Consider the following 19,249-nt stretch of genomic DNA (forward strand, 5'->3'; position numbering starts at 1 on the left):
GAAGTTGGGGTTGGATTATCTGAGCCTCCATTGGTCCAGCGGTTGGCGCCTCAGGTGGACCATTTTTCTTACAGATTTGATCGATTTTCCTCAGCGCTACCTTCTTACCCACGCCAGGGTCAAACAGCAAATACATTTGCATCTTCTAATAAAACACTCCTCTGGCAGGGAGTCCTGACATGATGAGAAACTTGTGGCTGTAGGATGATTTTTAGGGCTCTTCCCTGTCCACACACATCCGTATGTCCGGGTTTTACCTCACTCTTCTCTCTCATCCTCTCAGCCTGCACACTGCTCAGGCCACAGAGCCAGGCTGCATCAATTTCCCACACAAAAACAACCACAATAAAACCGGAAAAGCGAGGATAGGCCTAACAAATAAAAGCTGAAGGCGGCGAAGACTGGGCATGAAACAATATTTATGTAGTTAAAGACGGGCCTTCTCAAGACACTCTGTGTGTCGCTGTTTCATGTGTCATTAACGCCAATGTTGTGTGCATCACCTGTCAATTTTGAAGACCTCCCCTTCATCCCTGTTTAGAATTCCACTGGACCGCAGGGTCTTATTTTGGAATTTCCGAGCGCTGTTTCCTTTTCGCTCCGGCTGGTTTGACGCTGCACGGAGGCAACCCATGATCGCAGACTCAACACGCATCCTCGCACCACTGACCTGAGCTTAGCTGTGTCCTGCATGTGTGTGCATGTGTGTGCGTGTGTGAGCGGGAGTGTGAGTGATCCCCAGAAACCAGCAGCAGGATGGAGGATCTCAAGGAGAATCTGGGAACTTTGGATTGACGCCCGGGGATAACGCGCGGTCGGCCTGAACCTCATCGGGTTTCTCGTGGATTTATATATTTGGATGTTGTCTGTTTCCCCCTTTTCCCTTTTTCTTCTAGGCAGTGGGAATTTACACTTGGCTTACAACTCCTGTTATTTGTGGCGTGCAAAATGCCATTCGCCAAAAGGATTGTGGAGCCGCAGCTTCTGTGCAGGCACCAGATCCCCAACGATGAAGGTCTGCTTTTCGAGGACCTGTGTGCCATCAGTAACGTGGTTCTGTCCCGGACCTTGCGACAGCTGTCCGACCTGGCCCGGCACGCCTGCTCCTTATTTCAGGAGCTGGAAAACGACATCATTAGCACCAACCAGCGGGTCTGGGTCCTCCAGAACAAAATAGGCCAGATACAGCAGACTGCCAGTGCCCTAGACCCTAAAAAGGAGGCAGTGCGTAAGTAGATCACCACAAGTGTATGTAGTCCCTCTCTCTCTCAAAAAAAAAGGAAAAAAAAAAAAGAAGAACAAATCATCTTATGATTTACACCTGAGCAATGTGTGATTTTATTCATTCATATCTCACATGTGTGTCTTCATGCTTCGAAGGGCGCCCACCTCAAAATTATTTTTACCCAGCTGCACGCACGCCCGCGGCCGCGCTCTCATCCCCCCCCCCAATTGAAATGTGTCACACGGTTGCTTTTGCAGATTTGACCATCCAGTAACATCGAGATGCATTTTCACAGCGCAGGATGCTGTTGACTGCTCATTCATTTGGCGGTCCAGACTTGGATGCCTGTGTGTGTGTGTGCGTGTGCGTCCGTCGACGAGGGAGGGTGTGTGTGTCTGTGTATGTGTGTGTTTGTGTGTGCTGGGAGGAAGGGGGGTCGTGTGTGTGTGTGTGTGTGTGTGTGTGTGTGTGTGTGTGTGTGTGTGCGCTCGCAGGCAGGCAGGCAGGCAGCGCGGAGCGGAGCGGAGGGGCGTGTGTTGCCGCTGCATTGGCTCAGCATCGCAGTCTCGTTACTGCGGGTAGCGCACACCTGAAGCATGTTTGAGGCGGTGCGTGTGTTCGGGGCCACGAAAGCGCTGCCTCGTTCGCTCAGGGTGTGAACGTATGAAGTTCGGGGTCGAGTATCTCTTAAAAGGCTCCGTTTGGAGATGTGTGCGTGGGTGAATGTGTGTGCTGGGGTTTTCGCAGGCGACTCCCCGTGCGCCAAACCCACCCTTTCCACATGCAGCGGCACCGATACAGCATCAGTAATGAACCCAGATGTCCGTGTTGCAGGGTGAACATGGACCGATCAGGACTAGACGTTCAGGTGTCGCTGTAATTGCTGTGGACGGATCGCGTAAAAAACAAGCCCGACTGGCATGCAATTCAATGTAACAGCGCGTTCTGCACAGCGGCTACATATTATTTATGTCCTCTGCAGTCCCTTCAGTATAAGGCTTTTGATTTCAGACGATCGATTTTAGTCCAATTCTATGCATTGGGATTCAACACTGCTGTAGGTTATTATAATCTGGGACAATCAAGGAGCATTTTAGGGCCTAAAGCTACTGTAGGCTGAAGAACACCCTATTTAGATTTACCCCCCCCCCCCACCCCCCGACGACACACGTCCGAGCATATGTGTGTGAGGATGTCTTTGTTGCGTTAAACAGTCTTGCTGTTATGCTCTGTTTACTCTTATTTTTTTCTCTGGATCTGGCTGAATGAGGCTCTGACATGAGAAAAAGAATTGTTTGCGTTCGTTTGCAGCAGAAATGGACAGATGTTTATGCTGAAGTCCTTGTACGGTACAACCCTCCAAAAGTCTCTCCGCTCACTTCTCACCAATCTAAACTCCTTAAACCTGCCAGCGACGCTAAACCCAGAAACCTGCCCGTCTGTTACACCTGTTGTGCTCGGAAAACCCTGAAATATTGATTTGTAGAGTGGATTGTGCTTCTATATCCCTGCAGCCAGTCAAGACATACAAGATAAGTATCACTTAGCACATGCTTTTCCAAGACTTTTGTCAATCTCAAACCCCAGAATGCCACAGTGAGCTCATTCAATCAATTAAGACTCTTTTCCAGTGAGCACTTTTCTCTGGGCCCTGAGATAAATCTAGTGGGTTGCCAAGATAGGAAATTAGAGAAAACTAAATTCTGATACATAAAACAATGTTTATTATCACAATTTTTTTTCTCTGATCTCTTCGTGTCTCTTGTGAAATGCTGTGGTTTCTTTCAGGCCTCCATATTCAAACTGCTCTTAACAGTGTTTTCAGTCAAAAATGTCCACAATTGAGAAATTTAAAGTTTTGCTGACCTGCATCCAAACTCAGGCAGTAGTGTCTGATAGTTAGAAATGAATTATCACAATGTGACTGCAGTTGCAACTCTACAAACACCAATCAGAATGCAGCTTACAATGATGCAGAACACTGTGGTGAGCTTGCGTAATGTTATTGCTAACAATTTACCATGAAACCTCTTTTAAAAATAGGACTTTCATGCTTTTTTCCCTGTTGCTACTTCACAGTCTCCTCCACTTCAATGACATGTCTCTGCTTGCATGGGTTTTTTTCTTTTAAAATTTAGATGGTAACAGGACAATTTACCTTATATCTATCATACATGGTAGGCCTACATACGTTCCTGTAAGTCAAGTTAGCAGCATTATCATTTGGCAAGTCACCATCTGGGATCTTCATTCATCCTTCATCTCTGTTTTGGTCAGCATACATTTCATTCAACACATTTGGAGGGAAAATAAGATGAGATAATCCTGCATTAATCCCACAGTGGGGAAATTTGCAGTGCTTCAGCAGCAAAGGGATAGCATCAGTAAATACGTAAGATATAATGAATAAGTAAGGGGCTCAACGATTGAATTCACAATATTGCACATAGGAAATGTTGCTATTGCACCGTTTAGTATACAAAATGAAAATAAAAGCAAAATGACTGAGAAATTTGGCTGCTGGTGTGGGACTTCAACTTGGTTGCTGGGAGAGTTTGAGTCCTCTGTAGACCAAAGCTCATACTTGGATGCCCACCAAAGTTTTGCTATTTTTATTCAGCTTTCAAAAGGACTATTATGTTGTCTCTTGCTCTCAAATGGCAGCAATAACCCAGAGGAGCTGAATATCTCTGTGTGTACACACAGACTGAGATTAAATGTCAGCGACAACAGAGTTTCCTCACTTCAGCGTAAAGTGTGTCAAGATTCAAGGCAGTCAATATGGAGTTAGCTTGGATTGATCCAGAGCATGGCAGTAGGCCGTGTTCAGATGGTGTTGAGACAGTTTGTGTCTGTCGCATTCGTGGAAAACAATGTGTTTTGTTGGATATTCATCAAAACTTCCTCAAACAGTCTGTTCTAATAGTCATCTGTTGGCACTAGCAGTAGTAGCAACAGTAGCTCTCCATTGACACATGGTGCTCACTGTCAAAAAGTCAACTAGAGTACAATTTTCACCTTATTTGATGATTTGTTCTCTGCAATGACATTTCATGACACAATGCAGATTTAAGTCCCAAACTGTACTGAAGTGTCTAGAGAAATATACGTGATTGTTCCAATTCAAGGTTTCGCTGCTACTTACAAGGGAAATTATCGCATATTTTCTGATACCTGGTAAGTCTTCTAGACCAAATACTTGGCAGTAAACCAAACATGTAGCAGGATCCCGTATCCCAAAACTAAATCAAATGAATTGTAAATGTTGATTTCTGGATTGTTTGATTGATTGATTATCAGTAATGGTTTGGCTCACAGGATGTCGAAGGGTAGTGAGAAATAGCAGTTAGAGTTTCCCAGATCTCAGGGCGCCATCTTAGGCTATTCAAGACTCAAAGAAATTCAGTATGTTATCACAGAAGTCTTAGAGGTCTAATGAGTATTTAAATCTGAAGCCAGAGCACATCCGGCATGTTTGCTTTTAAATATGGCATTGACAATTCATTGCTTTGCAAAATATTGGTCAACTAATTGTCTCAGTTATAATTTTATTTAGGTCTCTGTGTATCACAACCGACTAATGCTGGACCACTGTGCTACCCTTGCTGCTTTTTCCTTTACTTTTGTTGTTGTTTTCACTCTTCTGGCTTCAACTGGCTTTGGCAAGAATTTCATTTTTCTACTACGTCATATGCAGGCCTGTACAGTGCAACATGCACGTCCCACTTGTTTGTGTAAGAGGTGAATTGATGGTGTTTCCCTATTCTACTTAGTAGCTGTAGTCTGTCATGTGATTAAAAATCACATCCCTGTCTGAGTGGAGTCCACACATCCATCACCAATTCCCATAATTCTTCAGGAACGGCCGCCATATTGGTACAGGGAAGCTGCACCTCCTAATGCATGATAAATCTATCAAGACGAGAGGTCTGTCTACAAATAAAGTCGTCAAAACTCGCAGAATTTTATATATATAGATATAGATATAGATATATACAGTATATCCAATGTATCAGCAGGGCTGTGCAGAGCTGCAGTGTAACGGTTACACATTCTGATAGACTAATACTTTTAGAAGTTTGTTCAAGTGAAATTAAACAACTTAGAGCTGCATGTTTATACAAGAGAGATGATCAATACAAAATTAGCTGGAATCTCATCTAAATGTATAAAAAGATTGATGATGATGATTAATAGATACGATTATCAGCATCTGACTGATAGATAACTTAAAAAAGGTTCACCTGTTGGCGTAAATCACCAATTAGTGAACAAAAACACTTTACAGAGTTATACTGTATTATCAGTATGATTTTAATATAAGTTAACGTACAGCCATGGTCATCCGGTTTGTCGATCTGATTTGGTTGAAGTCAGCCCTTGATAGATGTGATAGACAGATGCTATGTGACCATGCTAACCTAAGCTTGTGATAAATCTCAAGGCTTTAAGGCTGTAACTGTCAGATATCCCATGACCAGCTTACTCGAACAAGGCAATCTTATATCATATGCACAGTTCACGATAGTGGCTGAGACAAACCCTGCTTTTCTCAGCCTGCCTGAATCATGCCTACTTTTATAATATAAAATTATAACAATTCAATCGCCTGCCAAGTATTTTCTTAAAGTGCCTGTCCTTTTCCAAACAGTTTTCATGGACGGTTTCCCAGATGATTCTGTGTACCAAACCATCTGGTGTGTCAGGTTACCATCCAAATCAGACGTGTAAAATTGATGTTAACTGGAGATGTTAACCCTCCAAGTAGGTTTGAGAATAAAGAACTTAAGGTACTGAGACTGAGGTCTGCGACACGCCATGAGGATTCAAAGAACAAGCTGCATTAAAGAAGGGACTGTTTTTAATTCTGTTAAAAAGTGCGCAACACTGAAGAGACAACAGCAGACAGCCTTCTGACCACTGGCATGCACGTACACGGCTGCACAAAAACAAACTACACAACCCTTTTCATACAAACTGAGAATATGTCTGAAATACATATGGGTAAATACGGGTGGATGATGGACGAGATGCATCAGCGAAATAAACAACAGCGCAGTCTTTAAGGATAATAAAAAATATTACCTGGATTATGTTACTGTGTGCTACTTTCCTAATCAGCAACATCATAATAGGACTGCAAATAGACAGCATTAATACAACTAACGCTTCAAATTCTATTGTTGAATCAGCTGTTGTTTTTGGTTTTCATCCTCTACACAGTTCCATATTGCTGCTTTCATCTGTCCTATTTCCAGTCCTCTGTGTGCAAGTTGGTGGTCAAGAGGTAAACAGCTAACCACTCCTAAGAACTCCTCAGTGCCAATAAAACAAATTTGTTTTGTGTGCATCCTCCACACGGTGGTACGGACATTCTGGTCTTGGTACCATGCAAGCTGCACAGTTAAGTTTCAAAAAGCCTGGAAAAAATGTTCAGACTGTACATGAAGCATATTTTGGCCTTGTGCTACTTACGCAAAATTGTCCACTGGCGTTTTTACATTGCGTGTTTATTTGTCCCAAATAGTCAATATGCAGATTGTGCAGACAGCAGCTTTATGAGGACAAAACTTCTGAGAAGCTGCAGTCACTGGGCCCAGCTGCTGCTGCTTAGCTCCAAACAGCGAGCTGCTCATTAGACCACAAGAACATGTTTGGTATTTCCACATGTGTTACTGTAAGTACACAACACACGGAGTTGATCCCCTGACTTTTCCTCAAGCGCCACCATGATGTGGACATTTTTGTTTTCTTTATTGAAATATCTCAACAACTACTGCATGATTCGCAGTGACATGTGGTACAGACATCCAGAGGATGAAATGTACAAACATTGATCCACTGATCTTTCATTTAGTGCCATCAGCGGGTCGAAATTTTGTTTGGTTTTGTCCAATACTTTGATTGACAACCAAAATGACCTACCCATCAGCCTCAGTAGTGTTTAATGCTAGTTAGCAAATGGCAGCAAACGCTAACAAGGTGGTGAACATGGTAAACATTATACCTGCTTAACATCAGCATGTTAGCATTGTAATTTTGAGCGTATTATCATGACTATGTTAGCATTTAGCTCAAAACAAAGCTGAGCCCAAATATTGAGCCCAAATATAGTCTCACAGAGCTGCAAGCATGGCTGGGAGTCATTCCTCTGTTCCCAGGGTTAGGGTTAGGGTTAGTGCATGTTAACAGAATATTGAACTGTTTTTTCAGTTGTTAATGAACCACTAAAAATATATGATAAAAATAGCATGTTTGCATAACATCCGATGGTTTTTATATTTGGGCTTGTTATTTCTGGTTATTATATCATTATGTTTTGGTGTGCAAATTACGCTGCAAATAATAACTTACATATAAAACTGCTTACACTCACTGTAAGATGGTAGGTTTGGATTCAGAAGCAGAGTCACACATCAAGTCTACCAGCTCTGAACACACATGCACTCACAGAAGGTGGAAGGGATTTTAATGTGAAAATATTGGTCTGTAGCAAATATATTGTACTGCTCTGGCAACACTGGTTTCTTCCTGGTATGCCATTAGAGCAAATTTGACTTTGAATTTGAGAGAGTATGGCCTGTGGCAGCGGGGGACTGCTCTATCTTGCTAGTCTGCATAGTAACAGGAGAGAGAGAGGGAGGCCTGCTTTAACCTTTCAGCTGAGTCAATCTCTCTCTTGCTCTCTCTCTCTCTCTCTCTCTCTCTCTCTCTCTCTCTCTCTCTCTTGCTGGTCATCCGTTTTTCTCACTATTTTTTGTAGTACAACTAGCATCAACTATGTAGCAGGCATCGTGTTGTTGAAACGGTTTATTATGAACAAAATGAGGAGCGAGAAGGAAAGAGACGTAGAGCTAACAGTGCAGTGTGTGAGCCTCAGTGGTCTGGAAATAAATTAGTTTTTTTCTGTCTCTCACTTGCAAACAAAAAACTCCAACAGTAAAAGGAGAAATAGAGACATATTTACCAACTTTATATTGTGCAACTGGCCAACAGGCTTAATCTGTTTCATGTGTGTTTCTGTGTGTGGTTCAGGGATCTGATTTCAACCACATGAGGCAGGTTAGGATGCACTCTGTCCAATCACATCTTGTCTGAATCACACCTAACTGTAGATAGACACACACACACACACACACACACACACACACACACACACACACACACACACACATACCTCACACCAAGAGCATCACTTCAGATGTTTTCCAAATCCAATATGTGTAATGATTTACGTGCTCTTTTGTCTCTCTCACACCTCCTTCAATGTCTCTGCCTCCCTCTGTCTTTCCCTCCATCTTCTACGTATCTGTGTCCATTCTCCTCCTCCTCCTCCTCCTGCACTCCATCCATACCTCTTCCCTCACTGCCCTACTTTTCCCATCATCATCAGCATGGAGAGACTTCTGCCTCTTGACAGCATATTTAATGTTTAATGCACTTTGATTTCCACCCAGACACTTACAAGCCTGAGAGCAGAGAGGAGTGGAGAGGAGAGGAGGAAGAAAGTTTGATAACAGAGTGAAAGGGAGAGAGACAGAGGAAGATAAGGGAAGGCCGTGGTAGTAAAGGCTTCTGATGTGAAAGGAGATCAAAAAATACAATTCTGAAAATGGTAAAAAAAAAAAAAAAAAAAAAAAATCAAGAAAGACGACAGTAAATGCTGACAAGAATATTAAAGAGCAACACCCATCTTTAGTTTGAATATGCCCAAATTGAAGCAGCCCTGAGAGGTGGTGCTTTGAGCTAAATGCTAATGTAAGCATGCTAACATGCTGCTGTTCAACACCTGATGTTTACCATAGTCACAGCATTTGCTAATTTTTGCTAAATGCAATGGGAATGCTGTTCGTTTTGCAGGTATTTGGACAGAAATTGAATCTAGAGATTACAAACTGCAGGTGAGGGATGGCTACAGACCGTGGATGTATAGTAAGAAGCGGATTCTGGATTTGAAGATGGTGCCTGTTCACTTGAATGAAAATTGCAAGCCCAGTGCATTCTCTCCTGGGCACATAAAAATATTTTCCAGGCTCTCCTTTTCCAAATTCCTAATACAGAATAATAATCCCCCTTGTTTGTTAACAGTTTCATAAATGTCTCTGTTGTAATGGTTGTCTATGGGTCGCTCTTGCAATATCAAGATCGGCCGCTGAGACAAATCACCAGCAAGGCTGTGCGGCGTCTTCTCATACAGCTCATGCATCCATGCCCACAGGCACTCAGCCATGTTTCAACAGCAAATGACAGCTGCTACGGGGACCTTCGATTCTCACAAATAGTGAACCTATAACATAATGCTCAAAAAGGTTTATCCCTTTCACAGAATGATTAACCTCGGCAACTCTCATGGCAACATACTCATTAGATTTCGAGATATTATTATTGAATTTTGGCCTGAGGGTGAGGCTAAGGAAAATGTTTACAGATGATCCGAGCCCAGCTTTGAGGGTCCACCATCTAAACTGCAGGGTCATGTGACGCACCGCACACATTAAAAAAAAAAATACTCTTTGTTTTTACAATTGCAACCACTGGGCCCAATATATATTTAAAAGAGAGCATTCATTCATGTGGGCAGTCAGCCACTCAGAGCCATCAAAAGACACTGAGCTGTGTGTGCACTGGGTGAGCGGCTTTAACCGAAATGAACAGGCCACCTCATTTAATGTTTAATACATGCAGGGGAGTATCCAAGTGAAAACGGCTCATCCTCTGGTGAGAATTAATGTCCTCATTTAATGTGATTAAATGATTGCGCTAACACGGCATATTCGTTTTGATAATTTTGTGTACACAAAAAATTTTGAGACAAAAATCCCAGACTGACATTTCTATCATCAGTGTGAGGATAGTAGGTCAAAATTAAGAGGGGGAAGGCAGCAGTGGAGAGGCTTGGGGCTTCGGGGGAGGGTGGGGGGGGGGGGACTTAAATCATGGATCGTTTTTCAAAATCAGCTTTATTAGATTTTGGAGTTGTGGCAATCTCGCCTTTTATGTCCGTCATTCTTTCCCTGCGCTGTGTCTCTTTTTGTTGTAAGAGAGAGATGCACAAACAACTACCGCAACTAAATCAAAGCATATGGTCAGCACATGTCCACTTATGTTACCATAGAAACATGTGGGCATGACATGTGGGGAGGTCACGATAGAGGGATGTGATGACATTGCGTGCGCACGGATGTAAACTTACAGTCGCACACTTTGTTATTAGCACAGGCGCAAGACAACAGAGCACCCAGCTGCAGCTCTGCCTCACTTGCACACAAACACACACAGTTTATTTTATTCAGCTCCTCAGAGTCTCTTATGTCACGGAGAGTAAAAATCATCACTGCACATTTTCTGTTCTCATGGCCCAATTACCTCTATGCTAATTTTGGCTAAAGTTGTTCCACTGCCTCATATACAGTAACACAAACACATACACACAGAGCTGACATGCTTTCAGATCCACTACCAGCAGGTAAACACTCACATAGTGCCTCACACTCGAAAACACGCACACACACACACAAGGGCATCACAGGCACACACAACCCGCTGAACTCTTTCGAGCCTCTTCTTTCTGTCTCTCATGTTATCATTTGAAATTCCGCTTTAAGTGCCCCTGTGTCTGTTGCTGTTGCAGTCTGCAATAAAACATGCATGCAGAACCTCTTGGTCTGTACATCACAGCACTCGGCCGGCTGGATGGCTGGCATGCTCGCTTTCTGGAGATGATTCCTCGTCTGTGCAAGCTGGCCTCTGGCTTTTTCATGTTGTTGTAGTTCTGCTATAGCTCAGCAGTTATGCCAGAAATAAACAGAACTACTTCAGACTTTGGCTCATATCATCAAGGACAGAGTACTGGCTCAATAAAGCACAGGCTAAAGCAAATAGTTGCTGCAGAGTGTGTGGTAAAATACACTGATTGTAAACAAAAATATATGTATTCATGTTTTGCAGATGAATTTTTTATTATCTTTATGTTGACATTATGTCAAAACTACTTCTTTAGTTCTGAATAATATTTAATGCTGGTCTAATACTAAGTCATAATCGTTATATTTCATTTTAAACCATTCACATCCCTTTAAGACATATTTTATGTTACCTAAGGAGCACTTCAAGGTAGCAGTTCTTGGACTTTTATAATATACACACAAAAGACAGCATTGAAATATTTTTTTGCTTTTACTAAGGCTATTTTGGATACACATGCTTTCATCTATATGAGGAGCTTTGGGTATATGGGATGAGAGATATGAGTCAGCTTAAGGTTTACACTCTACTTTTTGGGCTCTGTACTAAAAAACACTGTGAGTGGTTATGAATAATAGAGCACCAGATACACCAGACAGGGACGTTCAGGGGGACTGAAAACACATTTCATTACATGGCCATTTTAAGTTTTAGCCTAAATTATGCCCTTAATCTTGAGACAGTGGTGACAAATGAACTTTAAATGCCAGATTCAGGTGTTGGTGTTTACAACAAAAAAAAACCAACAACACAAAAATAGAAGGTGGCAGCTTTGTTATTTTACATTTCTGCTTCCTGGTCCTCTCTGTGTGTGTATCCAATATGTTTTTCCATGCATAAATTCCTCTCTGATGTGTGTGTGTGTGTGCCTGTGTGTGCGTATTTGTGTGTCAGCCTCTTGTGACATGCTAAACTGAACTGTCCTGAACTGCTGTCATCTCTGTCTGGAGACCCCATCATCATCGCTATTCCCCCAAAAACCTTTGACAGATGGCCGGGGACCCAAAAAATGCACACGCTCAACAATCTCTCTGGGTCAGTGTGAGTGTGTGTGTATGTTTTGCGTGTGTGTCCGACAGTGTCAGCACACTGAATGGACATTTCTGTAATCTAGTGACTCCAGCATGGAGCATAGTAGTGTTCAGTGCTGTCATTCCACGAGCATCAATGAGTAACTTTTCTCCTTGTGTAATATTATGTAACAGTACACTTCAGTAGTCACCGCACCCAGAAGCAAAGAAGCTGTCAGAAGGACACAGATGGTGTCTGTTCTTTAGGAAACGTTACGTTAACAGAGTCACAAGACACAGTGGACAGGAAACATACAGTATCTAGTGTGTAAACAATATAAACAGGTCCTTTACTGGCTGCAAACGTTCTTCCGCGTAGGCAAATGAGTTAAACTGCTTGTGATAATTCACATTCTAAGTTAGCAATTTGAAGTATAGGTTTGTGTGAACCGTGAACAACGTGTCTGGAGATTAAAGATCGTATTCAGTAGAACCAATTGATTGTTCAACAGAAAATCAATCAGCAAGGGTTAATTAATCAATCAAAAAAGGCAAATATTCTCTGGATCCAGCTTCATAAAAGTGAGGATTTGCTGTTTTGTTTTTTCTGTTGTTCTTTTAAAATCTTTGTGGACTGACATTTGAAGACCTTGGGCTCTCAGAAATTCTGATGGGCATTTTGACAAATTAATCAAAAAAAAAAGATGGCCGACGTAACCATGGTTTTTAGCCACTAAGAAAGACGCTATGTGGGTCCTTACCGCCCATACAGACGTTGTCTTACACACAGTTTGTACCTTTGATTCAATGAATTCTAGGTGACTGTCAGATGTGATACTTTGGCATTAAAATGTCTGGAAACAGCTGAAATGCATCACTTAGACAGGTGGAGCGATCGAGAAACAACAGAGAGCTGTGAGGGGTTGGGATTGTCAGCAGTTGTGGGGTACCTGCTGGGGACGGGGTTCAGCCAGCAAGGGGTATGTTCAAGCTAAAATGCTGTGTTAAGTTGCTCTTTAACTCTTAATAAATAATGGACATTTAATATTTTAGATACATAGTTATGAAATAGAACTACATTGTTAGGAGCTTTAAAATTAGGCAGCTAATCACTGTAGACACAGCTGTCTATATACCACACTAACAGTTTGTTACATGTTAAGCTCTAAACCAACGTCCATACAGCAAAAAGATGATTTTCTAAATTTGCATAAATTCAATTGAAAGCTTACACATAAAAACTCATTCTACATATTTCTTTCAGTTATCATCAAAAGCCTTTTTCTGTGTAAAAACTGCACGTTTGAATTGGGATTTATTTACAGTATTTTGGAGGGCCAAAAAGTTATCGTAAACAGACAGCCACACTTTGATGCTCTCTATCCCTCATTCCCTCACTCACTCAGTGATTTCCTCTCAGCATCACAAGAAAGTCCCACGCAGAGGCTCTCACAGACGGACGTTTTTGTACTTCGCAGGGGTGCTGTTGGCAAAGAGAAGTCATGTTAAAACAGGCAGAGATAAAAGGAGAGACGCCGACGAGACTGAAGAAAATAAGAATATGTGGAAAAATGGAGTTCATGATGAGCGTAAAAAAAGGAACATTTTTTTGTTCATCTAAACATGAGACACAATAGTTTCACAAAGATGAAACCAAGTCATGTTTACGAACTCCTTGAACTTAACTTAACCCTGATTATCTCTTTTGTTTATGCCAGATTAGCTAAACTCACGCAAACAGGAATTTGTACCAACTGGTATTATAGATGTAGTTATTATTGGCTTAGCAGGACTGTTAATACTACCCCACGGCTGCAATGACCTGAGCTGTCAGTTGTTGCAGTCTAGTATTAGCAGTTGACAAAAATAGGAAGGGAAGCCAATTATATCAATAAAGTTGTGACCATGTGCTTGAGCAGTGTTCAGAATATGGACAGCAGAGATTATGAGTATCAACTGGGGATTTAAGGGCAAAGCACGGACGGTTGAGATGACTTTGAATGGACGAGCTTCAGGGTGGACTTACTGAACTATCAGCATAAGATGGAAACAGATGGAGTCAGAAAAAGCTTAGGAGAGGTTGTCTGCTGCTTGTTTTAAGGACTGAGCTGCTCTTAAGGAGTTCCTTAGAAACAGATTGTCTTTTGTAAGAACCTTAGTACGTCGTAAAGAAGACCCAGCCTAATTGGACTACTAGCAACCCCTGCCTTGAAGAAGTCAACATGCTCACCATACTGCGCTGGCATGCGTGTCTGCCTGTGAGACAGTGCTGAGTGCGGTACAGTTTTCAACAACATTAAAGTATGTGAACATGCACTGTAGATTAAACAACATCTTAAACACACTTCTTTCCAAATTAGAAACAAATCTGTGCTCATTAAAGAAACTTGCGATTGGTTGATTGCACGGCTGATACAGTGTATTAAGGCGAGGTAAATTAATCCAATTTCACAGCGGGCTGGTGAGAGGTGAGGACAGCCGAGCCAAGGCTGCACTAATTAGCCATATATTTGTCACTATCAATTGTATCAGTGAGCCGACCAAAGCCAACCGCTTTCTTGTGCATCACACACAAACATGCATATATGCACACATACACACACTCCTCACAGCTACAGCCTATTTTACTTCTCAAACAGGCACTCCCTTTTTTTTAAAACCCTCTGATATCAGGATGTCCATACATGAGTCCAACACAAATGGTGCAGTGAGTACACTATAAGCGTGATACTGTGAGCATGTCCTGTGTGCAGGCTTTGCATGCGTGTTGTATGTACTGTGTCCTGCTTGATGAGCGCGCTAATGTACCTCTGGATGACAGGCCAGAGATGCGTTAGCTAAACACTGCAGGCAACCACAGCTGTTACAGAGGAGAGGAGGGGAGAGGTGAGGTGAGGATTTAAGGGAAAAAACGATTGACTGGAAGAAAAGACGAAGAGTCCACAGGCATGCTAGTAGCTCTGTGAGTTGTGCTTAGCATGCTAACATGCGCACAATGACAATGTTAACAGGCTGATGTTTAACAGCTATAATGCTGACTATGTTTACCATCTTAGTTTAGCGTGTTAGCATGCTAAGATTTACTATTTAGCACTAAACACAAAGTGTAAATAAGGGAATGGCATTAATTTGCATTTAATGGCGTTCGATGAAAAGTTAAGGAAACAATGTTTTTACAATTCATTCTGAGCCAAATTTCATGGCAATTCATGTAATAGCTGTCAAGAAATTTAACCCAAAACCCCAATGTCAACATGGTGGTAGCAATCGCTGAAAAGTTGAGCCATCACCAATGTCATGTTGCTTTGTCTTTTGGGAACCACAAATACAAAAATACAAAATGTCATGCTAAGCCATTCACTAAATGCTGAGATATTTCTGTGAGTTTAGTTTCCTCATTAGACTAAAGAGCTAAGAAAAGTGGGAGCAAAGCAAACTCGCTGCAACTAGCAAACTCGCCTCGGGTGCACAAAGACATCAGCATTCGCCGGACTGTGGCCACTTGGAAAATTTTAACAAATCGCAGACCCTAAATCTACCTGTTGAGATGTTTCAGTCTGGACCAAAGTGGTGGAGTGACCATCCGGCCAACCGCTGCCACGACTAAAACCTCGAAGAATTCTCTCCATGGCGAAGGGAGGAAGCAAAAAGAGTTGTTTATCCAGTATTATACAGTACTAATACTCCAGATACAACATGTGTAAAATAATTACAGTACCCTGACAGATTCTGCTCCCATTCTATGATCTAGTAATTATCACCACACAGTCGAATAATTACAGTAGCAAGAAATTACAATTAACCGATTGTGTGACTTACTAGGGACTTCCCAGCACTATTGTGTGTGTGTGTGTGTGTGTGTGTGTGTGTGTGTGTGTGTGTGTGTGCGTTGTGCACGTGCATGTGTGTATGTGTGTGCCTTACCCAGCAGATTACTCCACTGAGGCCAAGTCCCTACAGATGACATGTGATAGCAGATTAATAGCCTAACATATTAAAGTCACAATCCCTATTACTTCTCCTTGTATCAGTGCTTAATCAGTTAATATCTAACAGCTGAGGACTTCTTCACCATTTGGAGCTCCTCTGTGTCACCTTCAGCATAATCTACAATTAATCACAGTAAACGGGCATATGTTTCACTTTTAAAGTACGGTTGTTTTCATTAAAGGGCCTTAAGTAGCTAATTGTGCTGTAAAACAATATTAATCAGGCAAATTGGGCACGTTTATTTGTATTTTTCATACAAAAACCAATCCAAAGTGCGTGAATGTCAGTTGATGCATTAACAGCAGACATGTGTAAAGACTGCACAACTATTAAAAAACAATGTTAATATGACTGAAGTTCATTGGGAGCAACAGAGGAAATAGTGTGGTTCTGTCATAGAACCATTAAGTCCACAGAGAGAGGAGGCTGATCAACAAAACATCAGACTTTGACATGAGAGATTGCGTTTGTGCAGAACACAACCTAATCAAACGATTTCCTCTAATTATAAGTTCCAGGTTATATTCCAATGAGCCGATCCCTCCTCTCTGTCATGTAGTAAAGAGACTGACAGGTTGTTGCTGTGTTTAATCTGCCTCAACTTTAAAAAAAAGAAGAGACCGATCACGGTTTTGGGTCAAACTAATAATAATGTTATACAAAATAGTCGTGAAAACCTTATTGTACTTCTTGCAATCATATTTAGTCACTTAACACATCAGACAGGCTCTGAGGGGACAAAAATCCTTCCCAGCACCACATGACAAACCCAATAACGGCAATTATTGGTAGGAATATCATGTAGATGCAGGCTAAGCGTGTGTGTTATTTTAACAAAATATCATCCTACCACTCTGAGGAAATACACATTATTTCACATGTCAGTTAAATCTGGCAGCACAGACTAGAAAATTCAAATTAAAAGCCCCGTTGCCATATTTCAGAAGAAACTAAAGCGCTGCACAGTGATACTGTCAGATTCAAATCAAGTGTCCATGGCTGGGCAAACCAGACCCTTAATCCATGCGTGTTAAAGTGAAGCGGAGCCATATGGTTTGCAGTGGATCAGAGGCAGTGATCCTGAGGATGATACGGCCCCAGCTGAACCTTTGTGCAGCGCATTTACACCATCTGATGTTTATCGTTGCAGCGTGGTCACAGCCCTGATAGCACTGATCTCACACAATCACATCGCTCATTATCACATATGGTAAACGGCTTACGCGTGTTAATGTAGCTTTGGCATTTTAGTGCTTGCACCAACATTTCAGCATCAAGAAAAGAAAAATGATGTCTAGACGGCTGCTTATTTATTTACCGAGTTTCATAGGTTTGTTAGCCTCTTTTCCTTTCTGCTTCCTCCTGTTTCACAAGGTGAGATGTCTCACATGAGGAGACCAGATCCTTTCTTCTCTCCACACAGATGTACAGATTTCAGACAAATATACTAAAACATCTACACGCACGCACGTACACACAAGCGTTCGTACCACTCGCTCAGACACACACACACAGATGCACAAATCCATGACCAACGCTTGGATGTCCCACAGAAACTGGCCTTCCTCTCATCCTCTGGATAAAAGGGGAGATAATGCATTATACATTTTCTCCTCTCCTCAGCTGCTCATTATAGTACAGTCAGAGGCTCTGCCTAAAAACAGGTCGTTTCTAATGAGACGAAGCCTGCTACATAACCTCATCATCTTCATTCAAGTGTAACTCCGAAATGGTTTTCTGGGTGTGTTGTTGCCTGCTTGTCCCTCCTTGTACAGAAGCCGCCAATGTTCAGTCACAATGACCAGATGGTTTACTGCAGTTGTTTGAGTGCACACCCCCCCCCCACCCCCCCCGCATTTTGCTTCTGTAATTTCAGATTAATATTTATGACTGCGGTGAACTCTGCGCTCATTATTTATACCACATTACAGTTGAGTCTATAGGCTGTCAGGATTTCTTTCTCATTCCATGAAATGCACTGAAGAGGTGAATCCAGGTAAAAGCCATTAATCCTCACTGATTTATTACAGTAAGTCTATACCCATCACAGACGCAGATAAAGTGAAGTTGATGAATTAGGAATGGGTTTTTAAACTTTAGGATTATTAAAATTAACATTATGTAAAAGGGCTGCTGCTCAGTGTCAGGGATGTGTTACTCAGTTCCACCAGGGTTTTGCAGTTTTTCATAGAACTTCACTTTTTTTAGAAGATTTCATGCACTTACAGGAGCACAACTGCACACTTAAAGTTTTCCATCTCTATGACACGAAATGAATTCAGTGTGCACAATTTTGACAATCTACCACATCAAACCTGTGTGTACCTACAGCACATAAAACAAGGGTTATGTAACTGAAATTTGGTTGATCGTCAGAGATGCTTGAGTGTATTTACCAACTTTTGATAAAGGTAAAATTATTGGCTTCATCTTAATTCACAGTTCTTAAGTTACATGTGTGATTTAATCACGTTCTCCTTTCAAGACGTTGATGAAGTCTTGCCAACATGGTCAAGGGGAAGCTTAGTCAGGTCATGCCTGTGGATCCTGATTTCTCTCCTGGCTGTGAACTTCAGTCTGGCGCTTTTGAAATGTCACAAATCCGTCTGAAATCAACTTTTGCCGCTTAAACTTGGAAGTTAAACCAAAGTGGTCGACAGCTGTACTGAAAGTCTATCACAACACAGCTGCTTGCATGCACATTTCTCAGTCGAAATAGGAAGTGGCTTATGACATGCAAACAAATAGTGGGACTGAATTTTCCTCTGCATGTGAAAAAGTCTCTGGAGACTGAAGTACTTCTATTGGTTACGACTCTCTGCTTTTCTTTAGATGTCTTCCTTCATGCTGTTTTGAAAGCTTAAGTGAAAGAATCATCTGCTGACACCAACCAAGTTTCCGTCTCCGTATATTTTTATGGCTAGACTCCATATGGTCGGAGTACAGTAAGTACATGTTCTTAAAGTCAGGGTGATATGTAACCAGGGCAATGGTTTCAAAGCCTTTGAACAGATTTAGACAGTAAATACCTTGCTTAACTCCGCAGTAAACAGATAGATTGGATAGGACTGACACTGATCTCGTTATGTTGTGTCCTTTTGTGGAGGAAGCAGGATGAGAGCAGGATTGAGTTTAGAGCTCGTTAATATGGCTGCATCAAAGCTTACTGCTGGGACGTCGTACATTTTTCCTTTTTCTTGACTTTGGAGTCACAGCATTCAACAAAAATGTCGACTATAAAAATACTTTGATGTATTCATTGAAACTCATTTCATTCTGC

At 41.8% G+C, this 19,249-nt stretch overlaps 1 protein-coding gene across 2 annotated transcripts in view; it reads left to right on the forward strand.

The window, feature by feature from the left end:
• The first annotated feature begins 654 nt into the window (after positions 1–654).
• Positions 655–19,249, forward strand: part of nhsb (Nance-Horan syndrome b (congenital cataracts and dental anomalies)) — a 52,095-nt gene continuing 33,500 nt past the window's right edge. For both annotated transcript variants that reach the window (XM_076731251.1, XM_076731259.1), the window contains exon 1: positions 655–1,228. In XM_076731251.1, coding sequence (XP_076587366.1) covers positions 949–1,228 — 280 coding nt within the window. In that variant the 5' untranslated portion in view covers positions 655–948. The remainder of the gene's footprint in view (positions 1,229–19,249) is intronic.

Source organism: Chaetodon auriga, chromosome 1 (assembly GCF_051107435.1).
Source record: "Chaetodon auriga isolate fChaAug3 chromosome 1, fChaAug3.hap1, whole genome shotgun sequence".
NCBI classification, from domain to species: domain Eukaryota; kingdom Metazoa; phylum Chordata; class Actinopteri; order Chaetodontiformes; family Chaetodontidae; genus Chaetodon; species Chaetodon auriga.